Source organism: Typopeltis vanoorti, chromosome 13 (assembly GCF_054136105.1).
Source record: "Typopeltis vanoorti isolate ZY-2024b chromosome 13, IOZ_Tvanoo_1.0, whole genome shotgun sequence".
Lineage (NCBI taxonomy): Eukaryota > Metazoa > Arthropoda > Arachnida > Uropygi > Thelyphonidae > Typopeltis > Typopeltis vanoorti.
This window is the reverse complement of record NC_143561.1, coordinates 119,414,150-119,440,100: the sequence shown is the minus strand read 5'-3', so window position 1 is coordinate 119,440,100 and position 25,951 is coordinate 119,414,150. Positions and strand designations below refer to the sequence as shown.

At 35.4% G+C, this 25,951-nt stretch overlaps 1 protein-coding gene across 1 annotated transcript in view; it reads right to left on the bottom strand.

Annotated features, from left to right (window-relative positions):
- LOC150100498 (muscleblind-like protein 2a) overlaps positions 1–25,951 on the bottom strand; it is a 549,014-nt gene that overhangs the window by 210,470 nt on the left and 312,593 nt on the right. Inside the window, 1 exon segment of the mRNA XM_090402904.1 lies at positions 21,214–21,399. Within this exon segment, the coding sequence (XP_090259030.1) occupies positions 21,214–21,399 (186 nt within the window).

The window sequence follows — 25,951 nt, the reverse complement described above, 5'->3', positions numbered from 1 at the left end:
CAGAGTGCGAGAATTGCTGGGAACCAATGCAAAATTAAAGGGTCAAGAAACCCCCCCCCCCCCACACACACACGGGGGTTTTTGTTCCTGATCTCCTGGTGTTGGTCTCTCGGTGTCGTGAACTGGAGAAGTGTGGCAGCACCTCCACTCCGGAGGTTTTGATCGAGGCATTGGCAGAAACTCTAAGTCCGTAGTCTCGTGGAGCGAGTATAGGCCCAGCCATCTACAGAAAGCCAGAGAGAAACCTATGGAAATTTCGGTCAAGGAGAAACAGATTCCTGAAGATCAATTAATGTGATGAACATTCAAGATAGATAAGTAGACTTTATTAAATTTGTTAGCTATGGATGAAAGAATTTGTGCCACATTGTGATTCAGAAGAAACAACATTAATAGTATTATAAAGAATTGTATTTATCTCAAGAACTGTAGTGATCTTGAGATAAATACCGTAAATTTACTGTCTCCTTATGGAATCGAATTATATTATATGTTTAAAGAGTGTTATGATAAAGTTCAGAGTAAAAAGTGATATTAATAACAAATTGTAAAAGACATTGATGCTATCTGGAGTGGCTTGGTTGTGACTGGATTGGAAAAATTATTGCTGTGAATATCATACCTAGTTAGAGTGTTTGTTTGTTGATAAGATTTATATTGCTAATATAAAAAATTATCAGTTTGAGAATCTGTATGTTGCTAGTGTTTTTATGTTAACCTAATTGTCAGGAACTCTCTTAGAATCAGAAATAAACTAAGATGTACTGTGTGTGTGTGTGTGTATATATATATATATATATATATATAATTATAGTGTTCAATAAACCTTGCTTTTGAATCCAATTAAGACTATCTGTAATTTGGAATCCGATGCACCTCTTATAAAACTTAATACGAACCTAGCCGGGAAATTAGAAAGAAGAGATTTTGGCCACGTCTGCAAGGTCAAGATATCACTAAAGTACAATCTAGAGATCGCCTCTTGATTGGTATAGTTTATTTAATCTAAAAGTCGTAAGTGGCATAGCAATAAAAAATAAATTTCTTAGTGCTTTAGGAAAGGTTGATCTCAGATACTCTGTATTGGCTCGACCCTGAGGCAATTCCATTGTTATTCAGAGGTACCACGTGATACCTGAGAAAGAGTCTTGCGAGTATTTGTACAATAGACTAAAAGGTACATATATTAGAAGGAAGTCGACACAACAATGGGAAATTGTCATACAAAATTGTGTAAAATAATTTTTATATATGTTATCTTATTTTAATGTAATTTTTTTTTCCCTCCAGATATATTTTAATTTAATTCTATAACACCCTACTGCACACATATTTGGATTCCATTGTAATCATGTGCCCTAACTGTATTTTATTCCTAGTATTATTTGAATTAACTGTACTCACGATGTCCTAAGATACTTAGGATGAAATATTTACTTATTAAAACTTATTATTGTGGTTATTACTTGTGTTTGTTTAGTCATGAATTCTCCAGGTTTTATTGTACAATATAAATGATTAAACGCATACATTTAAAGAAATAGACATTAAAAGAATAGGAATTAAAAGCATACATTAAAAGACAAAAATGGAATTTTTGTCTTTTAATGTATGCTTTTATTTTGTTAAATATTTCGTGTTAATGTAAACACAAAATATTAAACAAAAAAATAAAATGTCAAATTTCACTCATTCAGTGACTAATATACTTTAAAGTTGTTTCATTACACTGCATTAAATCTTCTTGGGTACATATATTATTAATGTCTATTAAACAGAATTGCAGAAGATGACCCATGGTTTGTGTTTCACCACATGAGCAGCTGTCATTGTCTATGTAGCCCCATCTGGACATATTCTGCTTTGATCTGCCCATTCCGGAACGAAGTCTATTCAATGTCTTCCATCTTTGCCAGTCAAGATGTAAGCCGGAAGGAAGAGATTCGTTTAAGTTCAGAGCCTCCGGAGATTGTTCTTGCCACATTGTTGACCTTGGAGCTTTAACGGAATCAACCAACGGTTCCACTGAGTGAATAAAACTTTTCCTTGATCATTGCCTCTTAGGTACTGCAACATGTCCATACAAAGGATGCCGTTCATCATTTAGTTGTGAGGAGGTGCAATACCAGAAAGAGAGTATAGATGGTCAATTTTTGTAGGCTTAAGGCAGCCGGTAATATGCCGACATGTTTCATTGAGAACCTCATCAATAATTTTGACATGTGATGATCTTTTCCAAACAGGACTAGCATACTCGTCTCGAAAAGCAGAGTGCCAGTGCAGAGGTGTGTAGTTCTTGTGGATTTGCACCCCACCAAGATGATGTTAATCAGTGCAGAATGTTATTATGTGTTTGAATTTTAGCTGCTGTCTTCTCTATGTGTCACTTATAATTTAGGATCCTATATAGTGTAACACCCAGGTAAGTTGGATCTGGATAATTGACCAGTTTCACACCATTCCATTCTATATTCAACTCTCTCCTTGCCTCCCTATTATTGAGATGGAAAAGACGCATTTTGGTTTTACTGGGATTTGGTTTCAGTTGGTTTTCCTTATAGTAAACTACAAGGGTTTCTAGCTCTTGTGTGAGCTGCTTCTCAATGTCAAAGGATTTTGCTTGATAAGCTATTGCCCAGTCATCTGCATATAAGAAGGTTCTTGACCGTGGATTTATAGGTTGGTCATTAGTATATATATTGAAGAGGAGGGGAGATAGCACACTTCCCTGAGGTAGACCATTTTTCTCGATAAGCCATCTGTTCTTTTTCCTTGAAAATCAACAAAAAATCTCCTGCTGAACAGTAGCGACCTAAATATCTCCACTAACTAATAGCATGCTGTAAATTTTGACTATAAGCTTTATAAGATTTAGTGTGTCGTATGCTGCTGTCAAATCTATAAATACAGCTCCTGTTACTAACCCCCTTTCAAAGCTGTCCTCAATAAACTGTGTTACGTTTAATGCTTGTACAGTGCATGATCTTCCTGGTCTAAATCCTGCCCATTCTTTTATCTAATTTTTTGCTAATGACATCACTATTCAACTGCTTGGATAGATAGGCAAAATTAATTAGCTCAAAAACGTAATGGTATATCAAAGCAATCATGTGAGTTGTGGTTCACATCTGGATCTGACCAAGGATGAGTGATATAGCATGGACTAAACAGAAAATATCATTAATTCCTTATATTATAATATTAATTACATTATTGAGAGAAGCACATTCACAAAATTAAGCACACATTATCACACTCCACTGTTGGTAGTGCAGTGCATTTCTCTTTAGGTTTTGCCAGCCTGTTTGGCTGAGTGGTTAGCGTACCTGCTCTGCAACAATAGGCTGAGAGTTCAAATCTCATTGTGGGCATGGATGTTTGCAATTGTCTTTAGATGGGAGATGAATTTCTTTGTCCAGTCTGAGACCAGTGCCCTGCTTAATGAAGGCCTGAAGCGGCTTGAAAAAGTTTCATGTTTGGTCTCTAGAGAAGAGTTCCTGAACTATGTAAAAATAATTTCAAAATACAAAATATAAAATTGATAAAACAGAAAAAAAAAAAATTCTTAGCTGGCCCTGGTGCAAAATGTATTATAGGTTTGCAAATAACCTTTCATGGGCAAGAGCAACATAAAAAAAAAATTAATTTAGTCATTCTCTAGACTAAGGTTCCCGTTACTACAATTTCACTGATAACTGCATTTGATAATGAACTCCTCCCCCCCTTCTCTTTACAAAATCAGATATGCTCATTTTAATACTTGTTTTATATATATATATTCTGAAATCTACCTCTTAAGGGAATGCTTCCTGCATTTTTTCAGTCCATGAACCATTATTGGAAAAAAAAAAAAAAAAGAAAAAATTCACTAGTTCCCCCCCCCTTTTTTTTCTGATGATTCATGATTTAAAAAAATATATTTGGGTATTTTTATGGTGCTAATCAACCCATCACTATCCATATCTTTGTTTGGGAATTTACTTTACAAAAATTAAAATGCATACTAACCCCATAGGTCACTCCCTCCCTCCCTCCCTCTCTCTCTGTACGTATATATAATGATAATTTATAAACTGCTTTTATTGGTTTGCAAGAATAACTGGTAACTACTCGAATAAAGACACATGGAAATGCACAAGATTAAAAAATAAGGGAATTTTGAAATATTTTCTACTTTATTTTCTTTTTCTCCCCTGAAAACCAAGGATTTTCATCACTTGTTGATATACTTTAACTTCTCACTAAGAGATACTGCATCAGCAACATAGGATGAAACAAACTAAATTAATCTGAAAATACAAAGCTGTAACTATCTTAAAGATTCATAACAGGAAAATATAAAATATTTCTCCATCAAAACAGACCCACTTGTTTTCAAATGTCTCTATACATCTTCTATAGCCAAAATTTGAATATAAATGGACCTGCTTATTAGTAAGATAATTAAAACACTATATTTTGTTACTAACCACAATTATATTTAATTCTATGTTGCTGTTTTGAAATTATTGAACATCAAGGTTCACACATACTGCTATTTTTTTTTTTTTTTTGTGGAATTCATTCCATCATTAGCAAAGTCAACCTGAGGTTTTTTTTATCCTTCTTATGAATCAGTTCAAAGGAATTTTAAATATAGTATATTTCACATACATTCATTAGCATGTAGACATTCTGTAATAATCATTGCTACAATTATTTATTTCCAACCAAACTTTATATAACTTTTTCATTTCACAGACTTGGAATCAAATTCATTGTGAATGCAATAAATTTCCAGGATTTTCAGCTAAGCAAAAAGTGCTTTTTTTTTTTTTTTTAATGTGATGTGGCACCTTACAAGAATAATATAATGAAGAAAATCAAGAAAGGATATGGATATAAAATACCGATTGGATAAAACATACAAACTTTAAAATGGAAAGTTCAGTTAAAACGTAATGGCCATTTTGATGGCGACTGATTAGATGGAATGCATTATGACCATACGTACGTATGTAACATTTATCAGGTTTAGTTTGGACTGGGTGAGAAAAAGGGCCAGTATACCCTCTTATATCTAGCTGCTAAAAGAAATGTATAGTTTGAGAATCTGTACTACTATTATTCATTACATTGCTCAAACTTTTACAATCAGAATCTACTTCAGTGACTTTCAAAACAGATAATCTGCTGATACTATGTTTATATTGTGTGATGTGTATTGTATTTCAGAAGCTGGTTTATGTTGCTATCATTATCTTTTTCATTCTGGTTTTTTGAGTTTAGATAATCACAAATTACAATCCTGCTCTATTATCCCTAGGCAACAACATGAGGACAGCTCTAATAAAAATTCTTTATGACATTAGCAAATGATTAAATCTTTGTTAATGTCATAACGACATCTTAGTTATAAGAAGTTTCATATAAAATTAACTCAGCTCAAATTTATATTATATTTAATGACATTTCATGCCAAATTTACTACCTTGCTCAATAATTAAATCGACATGTTTCACAGTGTTTGGTACAGGTGAAAATTTTGTGCCTAATGCAGGAGAGACAATAGATGAGAAAAATGAAGTAACTCAAGTGGAAAGTTTTCTGAGTCATCTTTTAAGTATGTAAGACTAGATGAGATATCATTATGTGTGTCAAATTCAATGCTGCAAATGCATATCTTCAGGTATTATCTGACTTTGAAACTTCATTTATGATATTACCTTTTGTAAAAATGAAAGTACTATTCCTAAGTGATATTAGTCAGATTTACTTCCAGTGTTCAAACATGTATCATTCTCACTAAAATTTATTAATATTCAAAATGGTAATCAGCTAGGCTATTTGATGCAAAACAATCTGATAAAAAGATTTATATAAGAACATTCATCTAAATGACAAAAAAAAAAAGACTAAAAATTATTAACTTGAGAGTGAGACAACAATGATAACTACACTTTTTGTAATAAGGTAGCAAACAGAATAGTTAAGATCCCATTAAAAGATCATGTAATGTCTGCTACTTTACTATTTAAGTAAGAGAATATTTCAAGATTTATAACAACAGTCAATATGACAGTTAGGTTCAGGGATGTTGCCAGATTACATCGCACCCTGAGGCAAACAATTAAATATTACCCCAATGGATTATAAGACAAAAATATAGGAAAATCTCCAGTTCTTATTTCGTTTTTATCACACGGGAAACATTGATGTAAAATGATTAGATAATATTAATTAAAAATTTGCTCTACGGGGATATCGCACAATAAAACTGTTCATAAGCTCTTTTAAATTTAAATTATAAGCTATGTCTGCCTCCATCGATATAGTTACTAGGCCAACCAAGCTTTCTCTTGGGTCACTGCTGTTCACAAATAATTTTTAATCAGTTTAAGCTTGGAAAAACTTCTTTCCGCACTTGCTACGCTAACAGAAATTGTTAGTATGGTGATGGCGCCTACTGCAATATGGCTGAACGAGCGCCCTTATTAAACTACACTGTAAGGCAGGCAGATTCTATGCTACACCCTGTCAATGGTACTGGTTAGGTTAGTCTGAATTGTTTTCAATTTATCAATCAAAAGATGAATACTAAACATCAGTGTTTACTGCTTGTCTACTGGGTCAGAAAGTGATTTGTTTTGTATTAGGGAAGAAACTGCTGACCCCATCTGAAACTACCTCAGTCCCACATGAAGTCAGTATGAAAGGAATATATTTTCTTTTTTTAAAAAAGAAAAGTTTACTTAATTTTACAGTTTTCATTAGTATATCAACAACTATTTTGTTGTTGAATTACTGTGTGTGCCTGTGTGTGAAACTGAAAACCGAAGACCAAAATTATTAAATTCAGGTGAATTATCAAAGTAATTTATTTCTAAGATGCTGGAAATTTATTATCATGATTAAAAAAAAAAAAACTGTCTGTTCATAAAAATAATCACATAAAATAGTGAAACTAAAACACAAATTTTTTTAAAATTTGGTATATCACTGATTATTATTTAAGTTGAATAAAATTTATTATCATAGTGAGAAGCTGTAAATAAAAATATTGTATCGTAAGAGTGATATCTGATAAATGAAATGTGAATGAAAATGGAGATCTGTATGCAACTCTTGTTTGAGATCTTTGCACAACTTTTCCAAAGTCAGCCAGCACCAGAAAATGTAAAGAAATTTCAGGAAAATGTAAAAAAAGTCAGGATACTGCGTAACAGTGAAGAGACTAAACCAAATCAGAACCATAAAATTATAATGTGTGTGTGTGCACGCGCGTGGAAATTGAGATATACATAGAGATTAAAGTGATAATGAATATCAAGTGGTTCACATGCTAGGAATTAATCTGGTAACTGCTAGGACATATACAATGCCACAGTAGTTAGACTAGTCAAACTAATCAAAGATCAGATAAACTAATCAAATCAACTTCTAAATTATTTAAAGCTATATTGAACTAGTGCAAATTTATATTGGCTGTTAATGCACTTAAGTAAATGTCAAACAAGACAGTTGCCTATTAAATATTCCCAATTGGATAATAACCTGTCAAAAAATTCTGCCTCTGAAGTGGTACTTCCACCAGGTGGGTGGGTGGGTGGGAGGGTAGAGAAAGGAGTTTGTTCCTTGTGAGTCATGTATGGAAAGGATTAAATAAGGGATGCATTAAGAAGCACTATCTTTCAGAAACAATCACTTTACAATATTTTGGTTTAATAAAATCCAAAATATGGCCCTCTTTAAATTTTGTTAAACCATTTGATAAAGTATGTCATGATATGTTCCTGTTTAAGTCAAAACACTTTGGGAATGGCAAGAATCAGATGTAAGGAAGAAGTACCAGAAAAGAGTGATGACATATAGTATACCACTGTTTCTTTCAGTGAGTCTTTGTTATTTAACACATAGGCAACTTTTCTGATTAGAACCCACAATAAAAAAAAACATTTTCTATGAAGACCAGAATACATACACATAATATATGCAAATAAGACCAATAAGTAATAGCTTGAGGGAGCTATGCTGGACAATTCCAAGCAACTGAACCAAGTGAACTGGTGTCGAGGCTAGCTGGTGAACGGTCGTGCTATCGGAGAGCTCCTGAGAGATTTGTGTTTTTTGATGATTTATTGGTGTTTTGGATTCAATTTAATGGACTTAAGTGTTTAATTTTGGTATATTATTAGAGCTTTATTAACGTGGTTAGTGTACTAAAGTGTTTTATAACATAATCTATGTCGGAAGTCGCCGCTAGATGAATTCGTAATGAGTACTGTTCGTGCAAGCTCCAGATAAGTATCATTTTCAGTTATCGATACAAATTACTTAATATTGTGTAGTTTTGTTTTGTTTGCCTTGCGTATTTTAGTGCGTCTATTTTTGGTGTGTTATAACGTTTAATTTGACAAAACACGTTACAGATAAATATGGCACCTGTGCGTAGGAAAATGGCGGCCAATAATGAAGGTTGGACATCGTTATCAAAGAACGGTAGCATAAAAGAAATGAGTCAGTGTACTAGCTGTGAAATGTACGCTTTGCGGAGTGCGGTCGGAGTATGGTTAGATAATGATAAAGGATTGAATGTGTGTAGAAAATGTAGGGAGAATGCGGAATTGAAGTGTATTTCGGATCGTGAGTGTGATATTTTTGTCAACCTTCAAAATGAAGGAAATAGGGATATGACAAGAAACGGCAAAGTTGTACATGAAAATTGTGAGAGTGTGAATGTAGAAAGTGTGAATGATAGTATAAATGGTTTCTCAGAGAACAAAAAAGATGAGATAGATGCATTGAGTGAGATCGCGTTGTTGAATAGTGCGATAGAAAGAGCAAAACAGCAGCTAGAGTGCATGAACAAAAGTAGACTGAATGAACCAACCAATAATAAAAGGTATGACAGGAAAAATAGACGTATGAATGTGAACATGAACAAAATGAAGGATAGAGTGCTGTATGGAGACTCGTTAGTACGAGGTGTGTTAGTAGAGGATTTGACAAAATCGTACCAACCTGGTGCGACCATAAAGGACGTAACTGCGTCTATTAGAGAGCAAAAGGAAAGGGTGAAAGAAATGATTGTTGTGGCAGGTACGAATGATTTGAAAGGAGATAAAATGGAAATGATAGAAGACCTGAATGAATTGTTTGAGGTAGCAAAAGAAAAGAGTGAGAGAGTTAGAATGATTAGTCTTTTGCCACGGTATGAGAGTGAAATGTTTAAAAGGAGGGCTATAATTGCAAATGACTTTATGCGTGGGTTATGTATGACGAGTGGTGTGGAATTTGTGGATGTGTGGAGTGAGTTTGATGGGCGAAAGGATCTATATAAGATGGATGGCTTGCATTTGAATGGTTACGGTGTAAGAAGACTTGAGAAAGTGTTGCTGAATGTAGTGGATATGCAAATTCAGGGAAACTAGATTTGTTAGGGGGGGAGGGTAGAGATACAGTCCTTATGGAGGCAGTTGAATATAAGAATGAATATAATATGCCAGAGCAAATAAGGACAACAAATCAGAGTGGGATAGTTAATATAAGGCATCAAGGTAGGGTTGGGGCTAATGGGGGTCTTAAATTCATGTACACTAATACTAGGAGTATTAGGAACAAGAAGGAAGAGTTTTTGGCCATGGTTGGCACTTCCAGACCACAGGTTATAGGTATTAGTGAAACATGGCTGACTGTAGATGATATAACTAGTGGGATTGAATGTGATGGGTATAGTGTGTTCAGGAATGACAGAGAGAATAAAATGGGGGGAGGAGTATTGTTGATGATAGCTGATGAGCTCCAGCCAAGGAGAATAGAAGTTGAATTGCAGGATAGAGAAAAGAGCACATTTGAGGCCATTTGGTGTGAGATTGTGGCTAGCAGAACTAAATATACAATCGGGTGCTGCTATAGACCAGGTGATGGAAAAGATGGTGGTGACAGTATGCACAAGCAAATAGAAGAAATGGGTGGAAGGAGGGTGATTATTATGGGAGATTTCAACTATGGTCGCATTGATTGGAGTGAGGAGAGGACACATGGGAGGAAGGAACTGGATTTTATGCGGTTATTAAGGGATAACTATCTGCAACAGCATGTAATGGAAAATACTAGGGGTCAGAGAGTGCTTGACCTAGTAATTACATCTGAGGATTTGGCTGTAACAAATATGACCACATTGCCACCAATCGGTGAGAGTGATCATAGGGTCTTAACTTGGGAGGTGGCTAAAGGTGTAGAATTTTCAATTAAGACAGGGTACATGTGGAATTATCGGGCGGGAAAGTATGACAAGCTTAGGAGTTTGATTGGTTCAGTGCCATGGCATGTACAACTGCAAGGACTAGAAGTTGATAGTGAATGGGAGGTAGTTAAGAAGTGCTTGCATGAAGCAATGGCTGACTGTATACCTAGAGTCCGAATAATAAATCAAGTAGGGGTTAAATGGATGAATAACACCATTAAGCTTGAGTTGTAAAAAAAGAAACAACTATGGAGGGAATTTAAGGAGAAGGGTGACCGGCAGGCACATGAACGGTATAAAGCGCAGGCCAGAAGGGTGACGAGTGTGGTAAGAAAAGCAAAAAAGGATTACGAAAGAACATTGGCCATGCAGGATAAAGAGAATCCTAAACAGTTTTTTAGATATGTAGCAAGTAAAAGGAAAAATGTACATGGCAGATTGATTTTAAAGAATGCCGATGGTAGGGAGGTAACTGAATCAGTTGAGATAGTTGAGTTACTGAGTGAGCACTTTGCAAAAGTATATCATCCAGGTGGTGACATTGCAGAAACAAATAAACCAGTAGATTATACGGGAATTGTGGTTAATGAAGTGGAGGTGAGTAGTCTATTGCATAACCTCAGTGTCAATACATCTGTGGGATTGGATGGTATACCAGCTCGTGTTGTACGAGAAGCAGCTAAAGAATTGTCAGTACCCTTGACCATTTTGTTTAATTTGAGTCTCGGGTCTGGGTTAGTCCCGAGCGGGTGGAAAGAGGGGAAAATAGTTCCAATGCATAAAGGTGGTTCCAAGACTGCTGTTGTAAATTACCGACCGATTAGCATATCAGGAATCATTGTCAAGGTCTTAGAGAAAATAGTCAAGAGGAAAATACAAGATTGGATAGAAGAAAATGGGATACTGTATCGGGGACAGCATGGTTTTGTGAAGGGTAGGTCATGCCTCAGTAACTTGCTCACGTATTATAACACAGTGACGGCTGAACTGGATAAGGGTAATGGGTTTACGGTGATTCTACTGGACCTTGCCAAGGCCTTTGACAGGATTCCACATGGAATTCTAATCAGTAAATTGCAGCATATGGGAATGGACAAAGGGTTGGTGAGATGGATAGGAGGGTGGTTGACGGAGAGATATCAGAGAGTGGTTTACTCGGGAGTAGAGTCCACAAGACGGCCCGTGACTAGTGGTGTGCCACAAGGATCTGTTCTTGGACCACTGCTGTTTAATTTGTTCATAAATGATATAGGAAATGATCTGAGAGGAACAGTTCATTTGTTTGCGGATGATGCGAAGTTGGGTAGGGCAATAGTGAATGCAGATGACGTCAAAATTTTGCAGGATGATTTGGATAGATTGGAGGTCTGGGCTAAGGAGAATGGATGTCAGTTTAATGTGGCAAAATGTAAGGTTATGCATTTTGGGGTGAAAAGATTGGCAGCAGTTTACTGCATTGGTGGAACCCTGCTCCAGGAAATTGATGAGGCACGAGATTTAGGAGTGTTGGTGGATAAGGAATTGAAATTTAGGGGACACATTGCAAAAGTGACCAAAACAGCTCATCAAATCACTTGGTTGCTGAAGAATACGTTGACAAGCAGAGACAAGCAGGTTATTGTTCCTCTCTATCGAGCCTTGATAAGACCCCATCTAGACTACTGTGCTCAGATTTGGTCACCTAGGTTTCTTCTTGATGGGGAGGAGGTGGAGAGGATCCAGAGGCGAGTGACCAAGATGATAGCAGGTCTGTGGAATGAACCGTATGAGAACAGGTTGAGGATTTGTGGGTTGCAAAAATTGGTTGATAGGCGGAGGAGGGGAGATATGATTGAGACATTCAAATTACTGAAGGGTTTTTATAAAATTAATTCAGAAGATATTTTTGAGAACAGGGCTGGTTGTGGGAGGACTAGGGGACATCCATGGAAACTGGGCAAAAGTGTGGTTAGTAAAGGTGTTAGAGCTGGGTTCTTTACTTTTAGAGTAGTGAATGAGTGGAATGCGCTCCCTGAGTCTGTAGTGGATGCTGTGACAGTGAATGAGTTTAAGGCGAGGTATGATAGATACTGTATGAATGTCAGATAGTTGTGATGAATATGATTTGGGGCCTCCCTCGATGAGTCTAATGACTCCCTGGAGTTGCCCGTAATAATAGTAATAGTAATAATAGTAATAACTCAACTAAAAGGTGGAGCAAGTCGCAAACACATCCAAAAATCATTTTAATATACAAGTAACTCTCGTTATAAGTGGAGAATTCATTCTTGAGAATCAGTACATATATCAAAAATGCATAAAAGAGGAAGCTCATAATATGGGTTTAGTTTGGTTTATTAAGATTCATAGCCGAAGCAACTCAGGCTAAGAGGGCAGTGTATTATGTATGTTAATTTTGAGTTGCCCTGGTGTTGTACCATCTTTAGACTTGAACTATGTTTCAGGCACAAACTTAACTGTTTGCTTACTTAAGATTACTTGGTAACCCTAATATATAGTTAGTACACAATAAATAACGGAAAAGTTATTTATTGTGTACTATTTTTTCCGTTATTTATTGTGTACAGATATGTCTACTCACGGTTTACCTCTTTTAAAACCTAATATATAGTATCCCCAAGTTAAAAAATTGATTACATAAAATATAACATATTATATTAATATGACTTATGGAGAGTCACATTGATTGGCATTAGATTGGCAGAAAAAAAAATTAAGCTTTTGGTGTGGGAAGGAGACATGGCAAAAACAACAATATGGGGGATTACTGAAATAACAGTAATGTTAAGTTGTGAAGAAGGAAATATCTGTGTTGAGTATAAAGCTATGATTAGACTATTTGGATTAGTGTACACAGATTTGAGTCACTTGGACTGACAACTTAGATTTTGTATAAGAAGGATGAAACAATTAAGAAATCCTAAAGACAACCAAACATGCATTTATGTTAGGTATTACAACTACTGAGAACACTACAGAGCTCAGTAAATAAAAGAGTAGTAAATAAAAAATGAAATATGACATAGTTTCTACCACATAACTTACTGCACAGATTGAGATTTTATAGAGGGGAAGCAGCCAAAAAAAAAAAAAAAAGCTACCTGTGGAAGTTATTCTTAGCTTACCACATCTTTGAATGAGAGACAAAGAGAATGTACGAGCAAAAAAACTGACAGGATGGGTCTCTTGTAATAGGTTTTCTGATTAAGTGAAAATCTGGTGGTAAAAATAATATTACTAGGAGAGAAAGAGAGATGAAGGCAAGCCAAGTGCACCCATGGCCTTTCACTTATTTTTTTCTTTTTAAGCAAGCAACTGTCTTTCCCTCCCCCACACACTTTTTTTTTTAAATACATATATACAATGTATGTAGATGAATTTCCTAATGCATTAAAATAACATCGCATTATATTTCAAATTGTAAACATGAACTCCTGCATATAATAATTACATGAATTATCAAGCAAATACTTTGAATGATGCATAATATTGTACTGGCCAGGATATTCTGTCCTTTGGTTACACAATTCCAGTTTTTGCAAAATAAATTGTCTGTTACAATTTTTTTAGATTTGCCTTCAAATTATAATAATCTTAAAGTTTATTAATGTGCAGGATGACTTATATCTTCAGATATGGTTTGTATCTATATAATTTTACACATCTCTGAAAACAAAATTTTCAGCGGCAACAGGATAATTTACCCTGCTGCCCTTGAATTTCGCTTGGCAAAAAAAAGTCATTATCCATGGAGTCAAGCAACTCATTGAGGGAGGCCCATCCTACACAACACAAACTCTATCATACCAATCCTTAAAACACCTTCACTGTTTATGCTCTTGCTTCCCTTATCAGGCAATGCATTCCACAGTCTAAACACCCTCCATGCAAAGGACACTACTCACTCTCTTGCTCAACACTTCCATTTATAACCTCTAGGAGTGGCCACTTGTCCTCACCTCTTCCCTCTGTTCTATCATACAAAACAACTCCCCAGTGTCAACCATTTAACTACCTCTCAACAGTTTGAGTCTCAATCATATCACTTCTCACCAAACTTTGCAGTCCACATAGCCTCAGCCTATCCTCATAACTAACATTGTACACTCTGATATCATTTGTTATACACATCTGCACCATTTCCAAGGTTAATTTATCTGATTCAAATCCTGGTGAGCAAATCTGAGGAGCACAGTAATCCAGATGTCTGATCAGGATTCATACAATGTAATCACTGCTCTTCTATCTCTGCAGGTCAGCATCCTTCTCCCTTTTTCAATAATTCTCTAGATTACCCTCACTACCTTTGCAATATGCCCCTAAACTTGAAGTTTGTCAATCATTATACCCCCAGGTTCTTTGCCTCCTCTACTTCCTCTAGTACAGTTCCACCAATACAATATACAGCCTCCCATTAGTGGATTCTATACTTGAAGACATTACATTTAGTTACATTAAACTGATACTCCCTTTCATTTGCCCATCTTGGATTTCTCAAAAGCTTTTGATAGAGTACCTCATGATAAGTTGACAGTCAAACTAGAGCAGATGGGGTTTGATATTAGATTAGTGCATTGGATTGGAGACTGGCTATCTGATAGGTATCAACAAGTTGTGTATGGGGGTGCGATATCCAGGGAAAGGAAAGTCACTAGTGGAGTGCCTCAGGGATCTGTTTTAGGGCCATTACTATTTAACTTGTATATTAATGATATTGGCGAAGATTTGGATGGAGATATTCAGTTGTTTGCAGATGATGCAAAGTTAGGACGAACCATGAAGTGTAGTGAAGATGTTGTGGCCTTGCAAGAAGACTTGAATAAATTGAGTGATTGGGCAAGCAAATGGGGATGTGAGTTCAATGTTGCAATATGTAAGGTTTTAAAATTTGGAAAACAAAGATGGGATGCAGAATTTATGCTTGGTGAGAATATATTGTTGGAGGTAGAGGAAATAAGAGATCTGGGGGTGATAGTGGATAAGGATCTAAAATTTAGGGGACACATTGCCAAAATTGTGAAGACAACACAAAGACTTCTGGGAATGATGTGGAAGACACTGACGTGTAGAAGTAGGGAGATTCTTGTTCCATTGTATAAGGCTTTGATTAGGCCACACATGGACTATTGTGCCCAGATTTGGTCACTGGGTTTTTCAGAAGGATGAAGAGATGTTGGAAAGGATCCAAAGGAGACTGACTAAGGTAGTTTCTGACCTCTGAAATGTTGAGTATGAGGAAAGATTGAGAAGATGTAATTTGCAGAGTCTGGTGGAGAGAAGGAAGAGGGGAGATATGATAGAGACCTACAAGTTGGTAAGGGGTTGTTATAAGATCAATGGTGGAGAAGTTCTACAGAGAATAGTGGGAGATCAGGGGAGAACCAGAGGTCATCCCTGGAAACTGTATAAAGAGGGTGTGAGTACGGTAGTCAGAGCCAGGTTTTTTTCGTGCAGAGTTGTGAATGATTGGAATGTCTTGCCTGAGATTGTGGTGTCTGAAAGGAGTTTGAGTGTGTTTAAGACACTGTATGATGAGATGTGTGTGTGATAAAAGGACCTTCCAGATGAGTCTTTGACTCCATGAGGTCTTGGGTAATAATAATAATCTGTCCAGCTTATTCAAATCCTCCTGAAGGGGTACAACATCTGGACTGTTAATAATAACCTTCCCAACTTCACATCATCAGCAAACAAGTGAATATCCTTCTGCACTGCATTCATGTCATTTATACACAGGTTAAAACAATACAAGTCACAGTATCAAGCCGAACATTACACTTTTAACCTGCTTCTCTGACACCACTCCCTCATTCACAGCTCTGATATCAGATGGCCAATCCTGACATATTCAATTCCTGTCAGGAATGTAAGAAAGCAGACAACATGTCACTCTAAATGAAATATTAGTAACAATTTACACTTCAAAAGCATAAATGAAAATTCATTATCTGTTTTGACAAAATTTAACTTTGAAACTGAACAAAAACTGTCTCAAACAAAGAACAATATCTGAAAGAAATTTACCGTAAAATGCAAGAGTAAGTGAATTTCAGCCAGGCTTAGAGGGCATGTGATAAAAATAGGACAATCAACAAAAAGAGATCAACAGCAGTAATACACTGACTGACAGCAACAAACAAATAACACAAAATTCGTCACACAGCTTTAACTAGATTCTGTATCTAGATTTTAGAGTCATATGAAGATATCGCTTCAGAGAAAACTTCAGCAAATTCTAACTAAAATCACATGTAGTTTCCAGAATATTAGTTATAATTCCTGAGTATACAGAGTTTAGCCAACAAAAGGAATGTGTGTGCGAGTAAGCGAGACAAAGAAACTGATAACAGGAATGAGTATAATGGATGACACGCTGACATATACAACAGGTAACATAAGTTGGAGTGGTTTTGCACAGCCATCATTTGAAGCCTATAAAGTAGAATTTTGTCTTAATGAGTGGTGTGTGTGTGCGCGCGCGCGCATGCCACAAACATATGTTCACACGGTTGTGCTCGAAGTGTTTTTACTTTCCATTATCAGGAAGATATTTTCATTTATTCTCACAATTACTGATAACCTCAACTTTACAATGATTAGGCGCTGAAAAATTCACAGATGAATAACTTACACCACATAGTCTCCAGAATATTAATCATGGGGCTGGAGATAGATATATGGATCATATAGTTAAATGAATAAAAGAAGAATATATATTAGAACAGAGAATTAGGATAGTTTGTTTGGAAATTTTCATATGCAAAAAGAAGCGCAATCTATAGGATCTTTTTCCTCATATTGAAAGTAAATTTCTGTATCAACAGGTATGCAGTTATTTTCACTGTAAAAACCTTTCAACAACTTGTTTCGGATAATCTTAAACATAAAGGAACATCATATTTTATAATATGATTTATCACTGGTTACTTCAATATTTATAAAAATAAATATTTTGTTAGTAAAATATGTACTCTAATAGTGTAATGACTTTTTTTTTTTTTTTTTTGTATACATTACAGTAGAAATGTCAAACCAAAACGAGTGAGTGGGTATCTCTCCAATCTATCCCTGGGATGCACTAATTATTTTGTATTGCAAAATTGGTTATTTTCATGTTTCCCATTTCAGCTTTCAGATATCTAACACAGATCTGTTTATTAGTGAGCTAGTTTATGTTTCTCATAAGAAATACCAGCCTATATCTGATGCAGTAAATTGTCACTTTTTTTAAATAAAAAATAATTGAAGTGGATAAATGTAAAGTGCATTGTTATACCATTCAAAGGAAGATATTTTATGGACAGTGGGCAACATTTTATGATGATACACAATGCAAACACACAGTTTCCAAAAATATTACTGAAGGGGTACTAAAATGTTTTGCAGTTAAGGTACCTATATGTCCTGGTTTGAGATCATTGGTTCCAGTGTCCTAAAAGACACTAGTTTTGTCCCAGTATTTGACATAAAAAAAAAAGTAAGGTCTTCTCAAATACATTTTAAATAAAGAAATTGCAGCAAACACAGGAAATAAATAACAAAACTAGTGTCTTTTAGGACACTGGTTTTGGTAGTAACCATTAGCTACTAATCAGAACCTGGAAAGATATTATATACAGCTTTTTTTGTGTGTGTGTGTGTGTGTGTGTGTGTGTGTGTGTGTGTGTGCGTGCGCGCGTGCATGCACACATATTGCAACAAACTAACCTCTGCATGTTACAACTCACATCTACAGCATATCAGACTATACAGTGGAATAAAGCTTTACTTTGTCTGCCAATGCAATGAAATAATGACTCAACTGAGCCACTTTTATTTTTTTAATTAGCATCAATGATAGCATAAAAAAAAATTTGAAACGAAAACAAGCAGTTAAAGAGGCTTATTACACTGAATCTTAAAACCTGATGAGAGGCCCAAAATTTTCAATGATCAGACACAATTAGGAATATAAAGAAACAGGGCTAAAAAGTTATTTCTTTAAACTAGCAATTTGTTTGTGCACATGTTGGAACATAAAAGCATTGTTGATGTTACTCACTGTTTTTCACTTTCTAAAAAATAAAAATCATTACAACAGAAAAAAAAATTAATATGTTATATGCTGTACTAGACTTGAGTAAATGTGGTGATAAAGTAGGCTGTGAAAAGCTGGGTTCAGTTGCATGAACTAGTTATTAATTCTTTTTTTTTTTTTTTGTTTCTTCAGAAATGGTAAACAATTTCAGAGTTCTTAAGATTATTGCATTGTCTCTCAAAAGCTCCTGAAATACAAAATACAGTATTAATATAAACATAAAAAGTAACAGATAAGTAAGGCTGTTCATTACATCAACATATGTAGTACAAATGAGTAAATGCATGATAAATACAGATTTTTATGAAGTGCTGCTTTTGATTAATTGCAGATGACAGTTTCGAGACAAATCTTTGAAATGAGCGTGTTATACAATTTATTGATGGAGGAGGAAGTATGATAAAAATATCCCTGATATTTTATGAAACTGATTAATCCTGTGAGCAGCGAGTTAAAACTACATCTCACCTCCTATGGCACATAAAAAAAAAAAAGTAGACGATTGCTAAGAGACTACAGCACCTGCCTGCAGAACCCAAAAGCTGAAATTTATGGCTTTACTACAGTTAAAATGTGAACATGTGTGTGTGTGTTGATACTGTTTTGGGGGATAGAAGCATGGTGATGTAAATACTGCTTTACTGATAAAAGGGTTAATAATAAAATAGAGATCGCTTAAGAACTGAATAGATGGAATACAAAATAAGTCTAATATTTCATTTGCAAACAATTGAACAAATAATTTAAGCAATTTCAGATTAAAAAAAAAAAAAATTCTTTCATTATTCTTTCAGGCAACGTGCATTGTAGTACAGGTATCCCTTGCTTAGCACCGATTTGATTATCGCTGCAAAATTAATTTGCAGTGGCAATCCCTTGATATATGCGGCAAGAGTTTTGATTAACACGCCTTTAACCCTGAGGAGCTCGCAGCTGATCTGACAGATACAAGCAAAATGTTTAATATTCTTACACAATTCATTGTATAGCTTGAAGGTCATGAGTAGCTGTGCATTCACATGTTACGAGCGATATTCCGCACTGTTTTTTGCTGTCAGTTTAGTTTAAGACGTTATGTAAAGGTTTGTGATATTTGATGTTAACTGTATCTGAGAGATGTTGCGATCTCTAATGTCAGTATAGTATGGTTTAATTGTTTTTTTTTTTAATTCTTTGTTCAATAATTTTTAGATCCTAACTGAAAATTAATAAACCATCATGTATTACAACAGAGAGCCAAAGACTTATTTATCACACATGTCCTCTAGGAGATGTGCTTTACATTTATGGAAAATACTAAGGAAAGTGATCTGGAGCTTACTCCACCTTTACTATGAGTTGCCCATAAGGTTATTTATGCTTGCATCCGCTGAAACTTTTAGTTTCTATATATTCAGCACGAGATTCCAGTAGTTTCTCTATTTGGCTTTGAAATAATGTTGGATTCAATATCCACTTAATTTGTACCATCATGTATTATATTTGCAGTGTTTTTTCCTTTATGTTTTATTGCTTGTTTGCCAAAGTATGGAGAGTCATTTTGCTTGTTATCGTAGAATTTATGCCGATAAGAAAAAAAAAAACTAAAACGACTCTTGATAACTTAATAAAATTTACTGCAATTTTTTTATCAAAAAAATTGCAGTAAATAATGTAGGCATAAGCATTTACTTTGCATTCATTTTTTATCTTTCCTAAAAGAGTACCACATAAAACGAAATATTAATACAGTAATCGATCATGGATGAATTGTAATTTTTACCACTGATTATTAGATTTGATTAACGCGATTTTGATATACGCAGTAACATTGAGGGATTAATTAACCACGCTAATCGAGGGATACCTGTATTTGTATAAAATGCTATGTACACTGTATTCAGAATGTATAATGCTTGTTCTGTTTCACAAAAAGGTATTAAGAAAAAAAATGTTATAATGAAATGGGAGAAATGTGTTGGGTGAATGAAAACTGAGATACATATTGAATTGGTGAACTTTTATTGACCAACATAATGGCAATCATTTCTTTCTTTTAATGTTGCACGATGGTCAGCATTCACAGTGAAGAATTTATGGAGACAACACATGCTAGAATAATTACTTCACTTTACATTAGGAAAGTAACATTTGATGTTTCGCCCTCTGTATTGAGGTCATCATCAGGAAAAATATGTATAAGATACAAGCTAAATGACACTGCATTATACAAAGGTAAAATGAATCCAGATGTTTCTTAATCTTTTAACCTAGCCTGACCTCTGGGGGGGGGGGATTAATAAATAAATAAAATAAAACGTCAAAATGTTGAATGCTACTTTCCTAATGTTAAGTAATTATTATTATTGCATGACACCTCCGGGGAGTCCAAAGACTCGGCGAGGGAGGGCACCTACTCTACAATTCTGTCTCCAACTATGATTAACTGTAACTACACCAACGGCATCTACCATCCAACACCACGAGCATTTTCACAGACAATCACAAACATTCATTCAAAGCCCACGGCGGGATTTGAACCCGCAGTCTTTTGACTGTAGAGCAAATATGCTAACCACTCAGCCAACCAGGCTGGTTTTTTCAAACACATGTTGTGTCTCCATAAATTCTTCACTATGAATAATGATAATCATGCTTAATTACAGTAACAGATGAAAATTTCTTGGAAATGTCAAAACTAAAAGGAGAGAATCAATAATGAAGTATATAAACTGATAGATTTGTATTTAAACATTTTCATACCTTATGAAAATGTTTAAATAAATATGATTAAATCAACTTATACAATGTAAACTGTTTCAGAGTTGTTAGATAACCATAAAACTTAAATGCTAAATTTAGTACACATATTAAAAAAAGTATGATTTAAGCTGGCATACAACTCAGAGAGAAAGATGCAATGAATACTTACCTCTAATCTGTCTGTTCGAGGTACCTTTTGGGTTGTGACCAGGGGGGTAGGGACGACACTTAATGGTGTGGTCATGGCATCAGCAGGCATTATGCCAGCCATCATTGGGGTAGGACTCAGGTAGGGACCAAAGGAGGACGCTGTGGCCAAAGTAGGCAGATTTGGCAGGTATGGGTTAGTGCTGGCCTGAAAACAAAAACAAAATAAAAATTATCAGTCATGGAATTCAATAACTGCATTCATCATACAACAGCTTGGCATTTTGTTTGATGAACAGTGGAGATGATGAGGAAATTGAAGAGATAAAGGTTGTAGAAATGATGGTAAACAAGAAACAGATTAACTATAGTTATGCATAAATACAAAACAGTGCAACATCCCAAATATTAGCTGAACACTAACAAATGAAGAAGGGAAAGAAAAGTAGTTATACATCTTACAAGGCATGAATCAGGCCAAGAGAAGTAATAAGAGGTAATATGTTAAGAGACAAGTTGGTAGGAAGAGCTTGCCAGATACATGAAGTTTTCCATGTATAATAACAGCATTATTATACTTGATGAAATTAATATACATATTCTTGTTTTTGTTGCTATTTTACCTGCACAAACATGCAAAATTTTAAAAAGTAACAGAAGGATATGGAGAGAAAAAAGATTCATCCCAAAAGTAAAAGTATAATGAAGATAGCTGAAGCAGTCCCTTACAAGAGATGGTAGGCAACCAGAATATGTTGCTCGAGAGTAAGGTAAATGTACTGATGTTGAAACAATTTAAATAACTAATGTGATTTGTGAATATGTGATTTGCATAGTTTCTCCTACAGAATACTGAATGCAAGTACATTTAAAAAAGGCAATGCAATTGCTTTCTAGTTTTTAATTAAAATAAATAAAAAATTACATTGCAAGTATACACTCCAGTCAGCTGTAAAAGCATATTCTACACTCACTTTCATTCTGAACTAATGAAAACATCTCAATAAACATGGGTGTGGAAACCTAGCATTTTTGAGACAACTCTTTGTAGTGGCAGCACAGATGTAAATAATCTACAAAACAGAAAGGAAAAATATTAAGAAATAAGCATAAACTGCTTGACAACCAGCAAAATACACCATCCTGTATGAAAATTGGCTTTATTTGTACTTCACATCAAGCATTCAAAATGACTTCTACTGCTAGCCCTATAGCACTTAGACATCTCATACATCTATAAGATGAGGAGGTTGTGGAGAGGGTTCAGAGGAGAGTGACTAAGTCGGTGAGTAATGTAAAAAATGCTCCCTACATTGATAGATTGTGGATTTCGGAGGTTGGTTGATAGGTAGAGAAGAGGGAATATGATAGAAACATTTAAATTACTAAAAGGTTTTTATAAGATTGATGCAGGGGAAATATTTCAGCTGTGTGATAGTGATGGAAGAACTAGAGGTCATCCCTGGAAATTAAGGAAAAGTGTAGTTAATTGGGGTGTGAGAACTAGATTTTTCACCTGGAGGGTGGTGAATGAGGAATGCATTGCCTGACTCAGTTGCGAGTTCTTCGTCTGTAAATGAATTCAAGAAGAGGAACGATAGATATTGTTTTGATAGTTTGGGTCTCCCGCAGTGAGCCTACTGACTCCATGGAGACACCCGTAATAATAATAATAAAATAATGAGTAAAATCCTGCGAATATTAGCTAGTGTCTCAGTCACAGCTGAAGTATACGATGTTATAGTAGAGATCAAAGGAACAATTGCAGACATTAGTGTAGATAAAAAAAAAATTTTAAATAATTATTCATCAAAAAATTTATGAAAAATTAATAGTGATCATTTTCCTAAACTTAAATATTGACATGCAGTCTGATTGGTTCAAGTTCAGGAGATTTTGTAGTGTTTCATATATTTCAAAGAAAAGACTATTAAATTTGAACTTCATGGAATAAAGAAGTTTTGTCTGGTTACAAAGAACTGTACCTATTGTCAACTGGGTGAGAAGGAAAGCCAGAGTTGTTATATTCCAAATATGTAATATAACCTTGATGTTCTTCACTTCTAATCAAAGCAGAATGGCCAGTCCAGGATTTGGACAGGCCAGAATAGCCTGTCCAAAATAGCAAAGATGGTATGAGCAGGTAAGGAAAGAGGTGGTAACATTCTATGTAAGATGGAAGAAAGACAGTTACCAAGCTTGTTTGAAGGAAGTGTATAGATTGAATTTATGAAGAATCTTTCCTATTTGTTCCAAGGTTCTTTTAAAGGTATGGTATTGAAATTATTTTTACACTGGATTGTAGTCTGGTAGAAAGATGATAATTATCAATAATTTTGTGAATGGTAATTTCATTGTATCCATTACATATCAGATTGCTTTTAATTTTATTCAGTCCATTTAATAAAATGGTCATTAAATTCATGTTCAATAGTGAACTTGATATAGGAGTACAAGGAGTTTATTTTCTCTAAGAATTGAAGTAATCCTGACTCAGGGTGGATCAGACCTGCAAATATATCATCAACAAAATGTAACCACATACGAGGTTACATTTTGTCATAATGTCAAAGAGTTTTTTTTTCTAGATGCTCCATAAAATAATCAGCTAGGGCTGGTGAGCTAGTAAGAACAACAATGGACAGTCCTATTTGTCTGAACAACTTATTTTGCCATGTAAAACAGCCTGCACTGATGGTGAATTTAAACAGGCTAACAACATCTTCTGATAAATCAGATTGTGAAAATTGAAGAGTCACTTGTCAACTCTTTTTACTCCTATGTCAAGTTCACTATTGAACATGAATCCAGTAACCAACAACAAACTTTTTTGGATATCTTAATTCGTAATCCCACAGGTTATTTTGAATTTTCAGTTTAACGGAAGGCAACCTTTACTGGCAGACACATTCACTCATCCTCCTGCCATCATTCATCACAAAAAATAGGTATTATCAAGAGACTTGTATATAGAGCTCATATGACCTACTCTTCTGATTCCCTTTTGTTAAATGAACTGAATAAAATTAAAAGCAATCTAATATATGAGATACAATAAAACTACTATTCAAAAAAATTACTGATAATTTTCATCCTTTACAAGGCATCAAATGTGAAAAGAATATCAATACCGTACTTTAAAGGACCTTGGAACAAATAGCAAGAATTCTTTGTAAATCCAATTTATACACTTCCTTCAAACCAACTTGGTGACCTCCTTCCTGCCATCTACAAAGGATACATTACACCACTTATTACCAGGTGTCAAGTACTCTGCTCATGTCATCTTTGACATTTTGGACAGACTGGCTATTCTGCTTTGATTAGAATTGACGAACTTCAAGACAATATCATATTTTTAGATTCTGGAAAGTCTGGCCTTGCTTCTCTCACTATTGAAACTACACACAGTAGTTTAAGAGGAGAGTGTGTTCCACATACTGAGTACTCTGGATGTTAGTAAAGCTGTGGGACTGGACAGTATTTCACCACGAGTTTTCAGAGAATGTGCTAAGGAACTGACAGTGCCTTTGACCTGGCTTTTCAATGAAAGTCTGGCTGCGGGAAAGGTGCCCAGGGAATGGAAGGAAGGTAAGACAGTGCCATTGCATAAGGGTGGTAGCAGACTGGAAGTGTCTAATCATAGGCCAGTTTGTGTGTCATCAGTAGTTAGTAAGATCTTGGAGAAAGTAGTAAGGGACCATATACAGCATTGGGCAAATGATGGTTATGTTATCAGTGAGAGTCAAGATGGATTTGTGAAGGGGCGCTCTTGTTTTAGCAATATGCTAGCCTTTTATCATCAAGAGCATTAGATGAGGGAAAGGCATATACTGCCATTTTCCTAGACTTAGCAAAGACATTTGACAGGGTGCCACATGATAAGCTGATATTCAAGTTGCAGCACATGGGTCTGGATGTCAGATTGGTCAACTGGATTCAGGATTGGCTGCCCGATAGGTATCAGAGTTGTGTATGGTGGAGCAATATCAAAGTGGCAGAAGGTTACAAGTGGGGTTCCACAAACTCGGTACTGGGACCTATATTGTTTAACCTTTATATCAATGACATTGTCCGTGGATTACAAGGGGATATTCAGTTGTTTGCGGATGATGCGAAGCTGGGAAGGGTTATTAGTAATGGTGCAGATGTGGTAGCCCTGCAAAAGGATTTGAATAAGCTAGATAGATGGGCAAATGAATGGGGATGTCGGTTTAATGCAGCAAAATGTAAGGTCTTGAGGTTTGGGGCACATCGATGGGACGCTGCATACTCTATGGGAGGAGTTAAACTGGAGAAAGTAGGAGAGACAACAGATCTGGGTTTGATGATTGATAGAAAACTGAAATTTAGGGGACATATTGCAAAAGCAGTGAAGGTAACGCAGAGGATTGCTGCAATAATGAGGACACTGACCTGCAGAGATAAAATGGTTATCATTTCGTTGTATAAGACTCTGATCAGACCACCTTAGACTATTGTACTCAGATCTGGTCCCCAGGATTTGAAGGGGATAAATTAACTGTGGAAAGGGTACAAAGGCGGATAACAAAGATGGTATCGGGACTGCACAATGTTAGTTATGAGAATCGGCTGAGAGAGTGTGAACTGCAGAGTTTGGTGGATAGAAGAAGGAGGGGTGATATGATTGGGACTTTTAAGCTGTTGAGAGGTGGTTACAGGGTTAACATCTTCCTGCTGTTCAACCAAGTGAACAGCAGGAAGGAGTCATGACAAGGGGCCATCCCTGGAAGTTACGA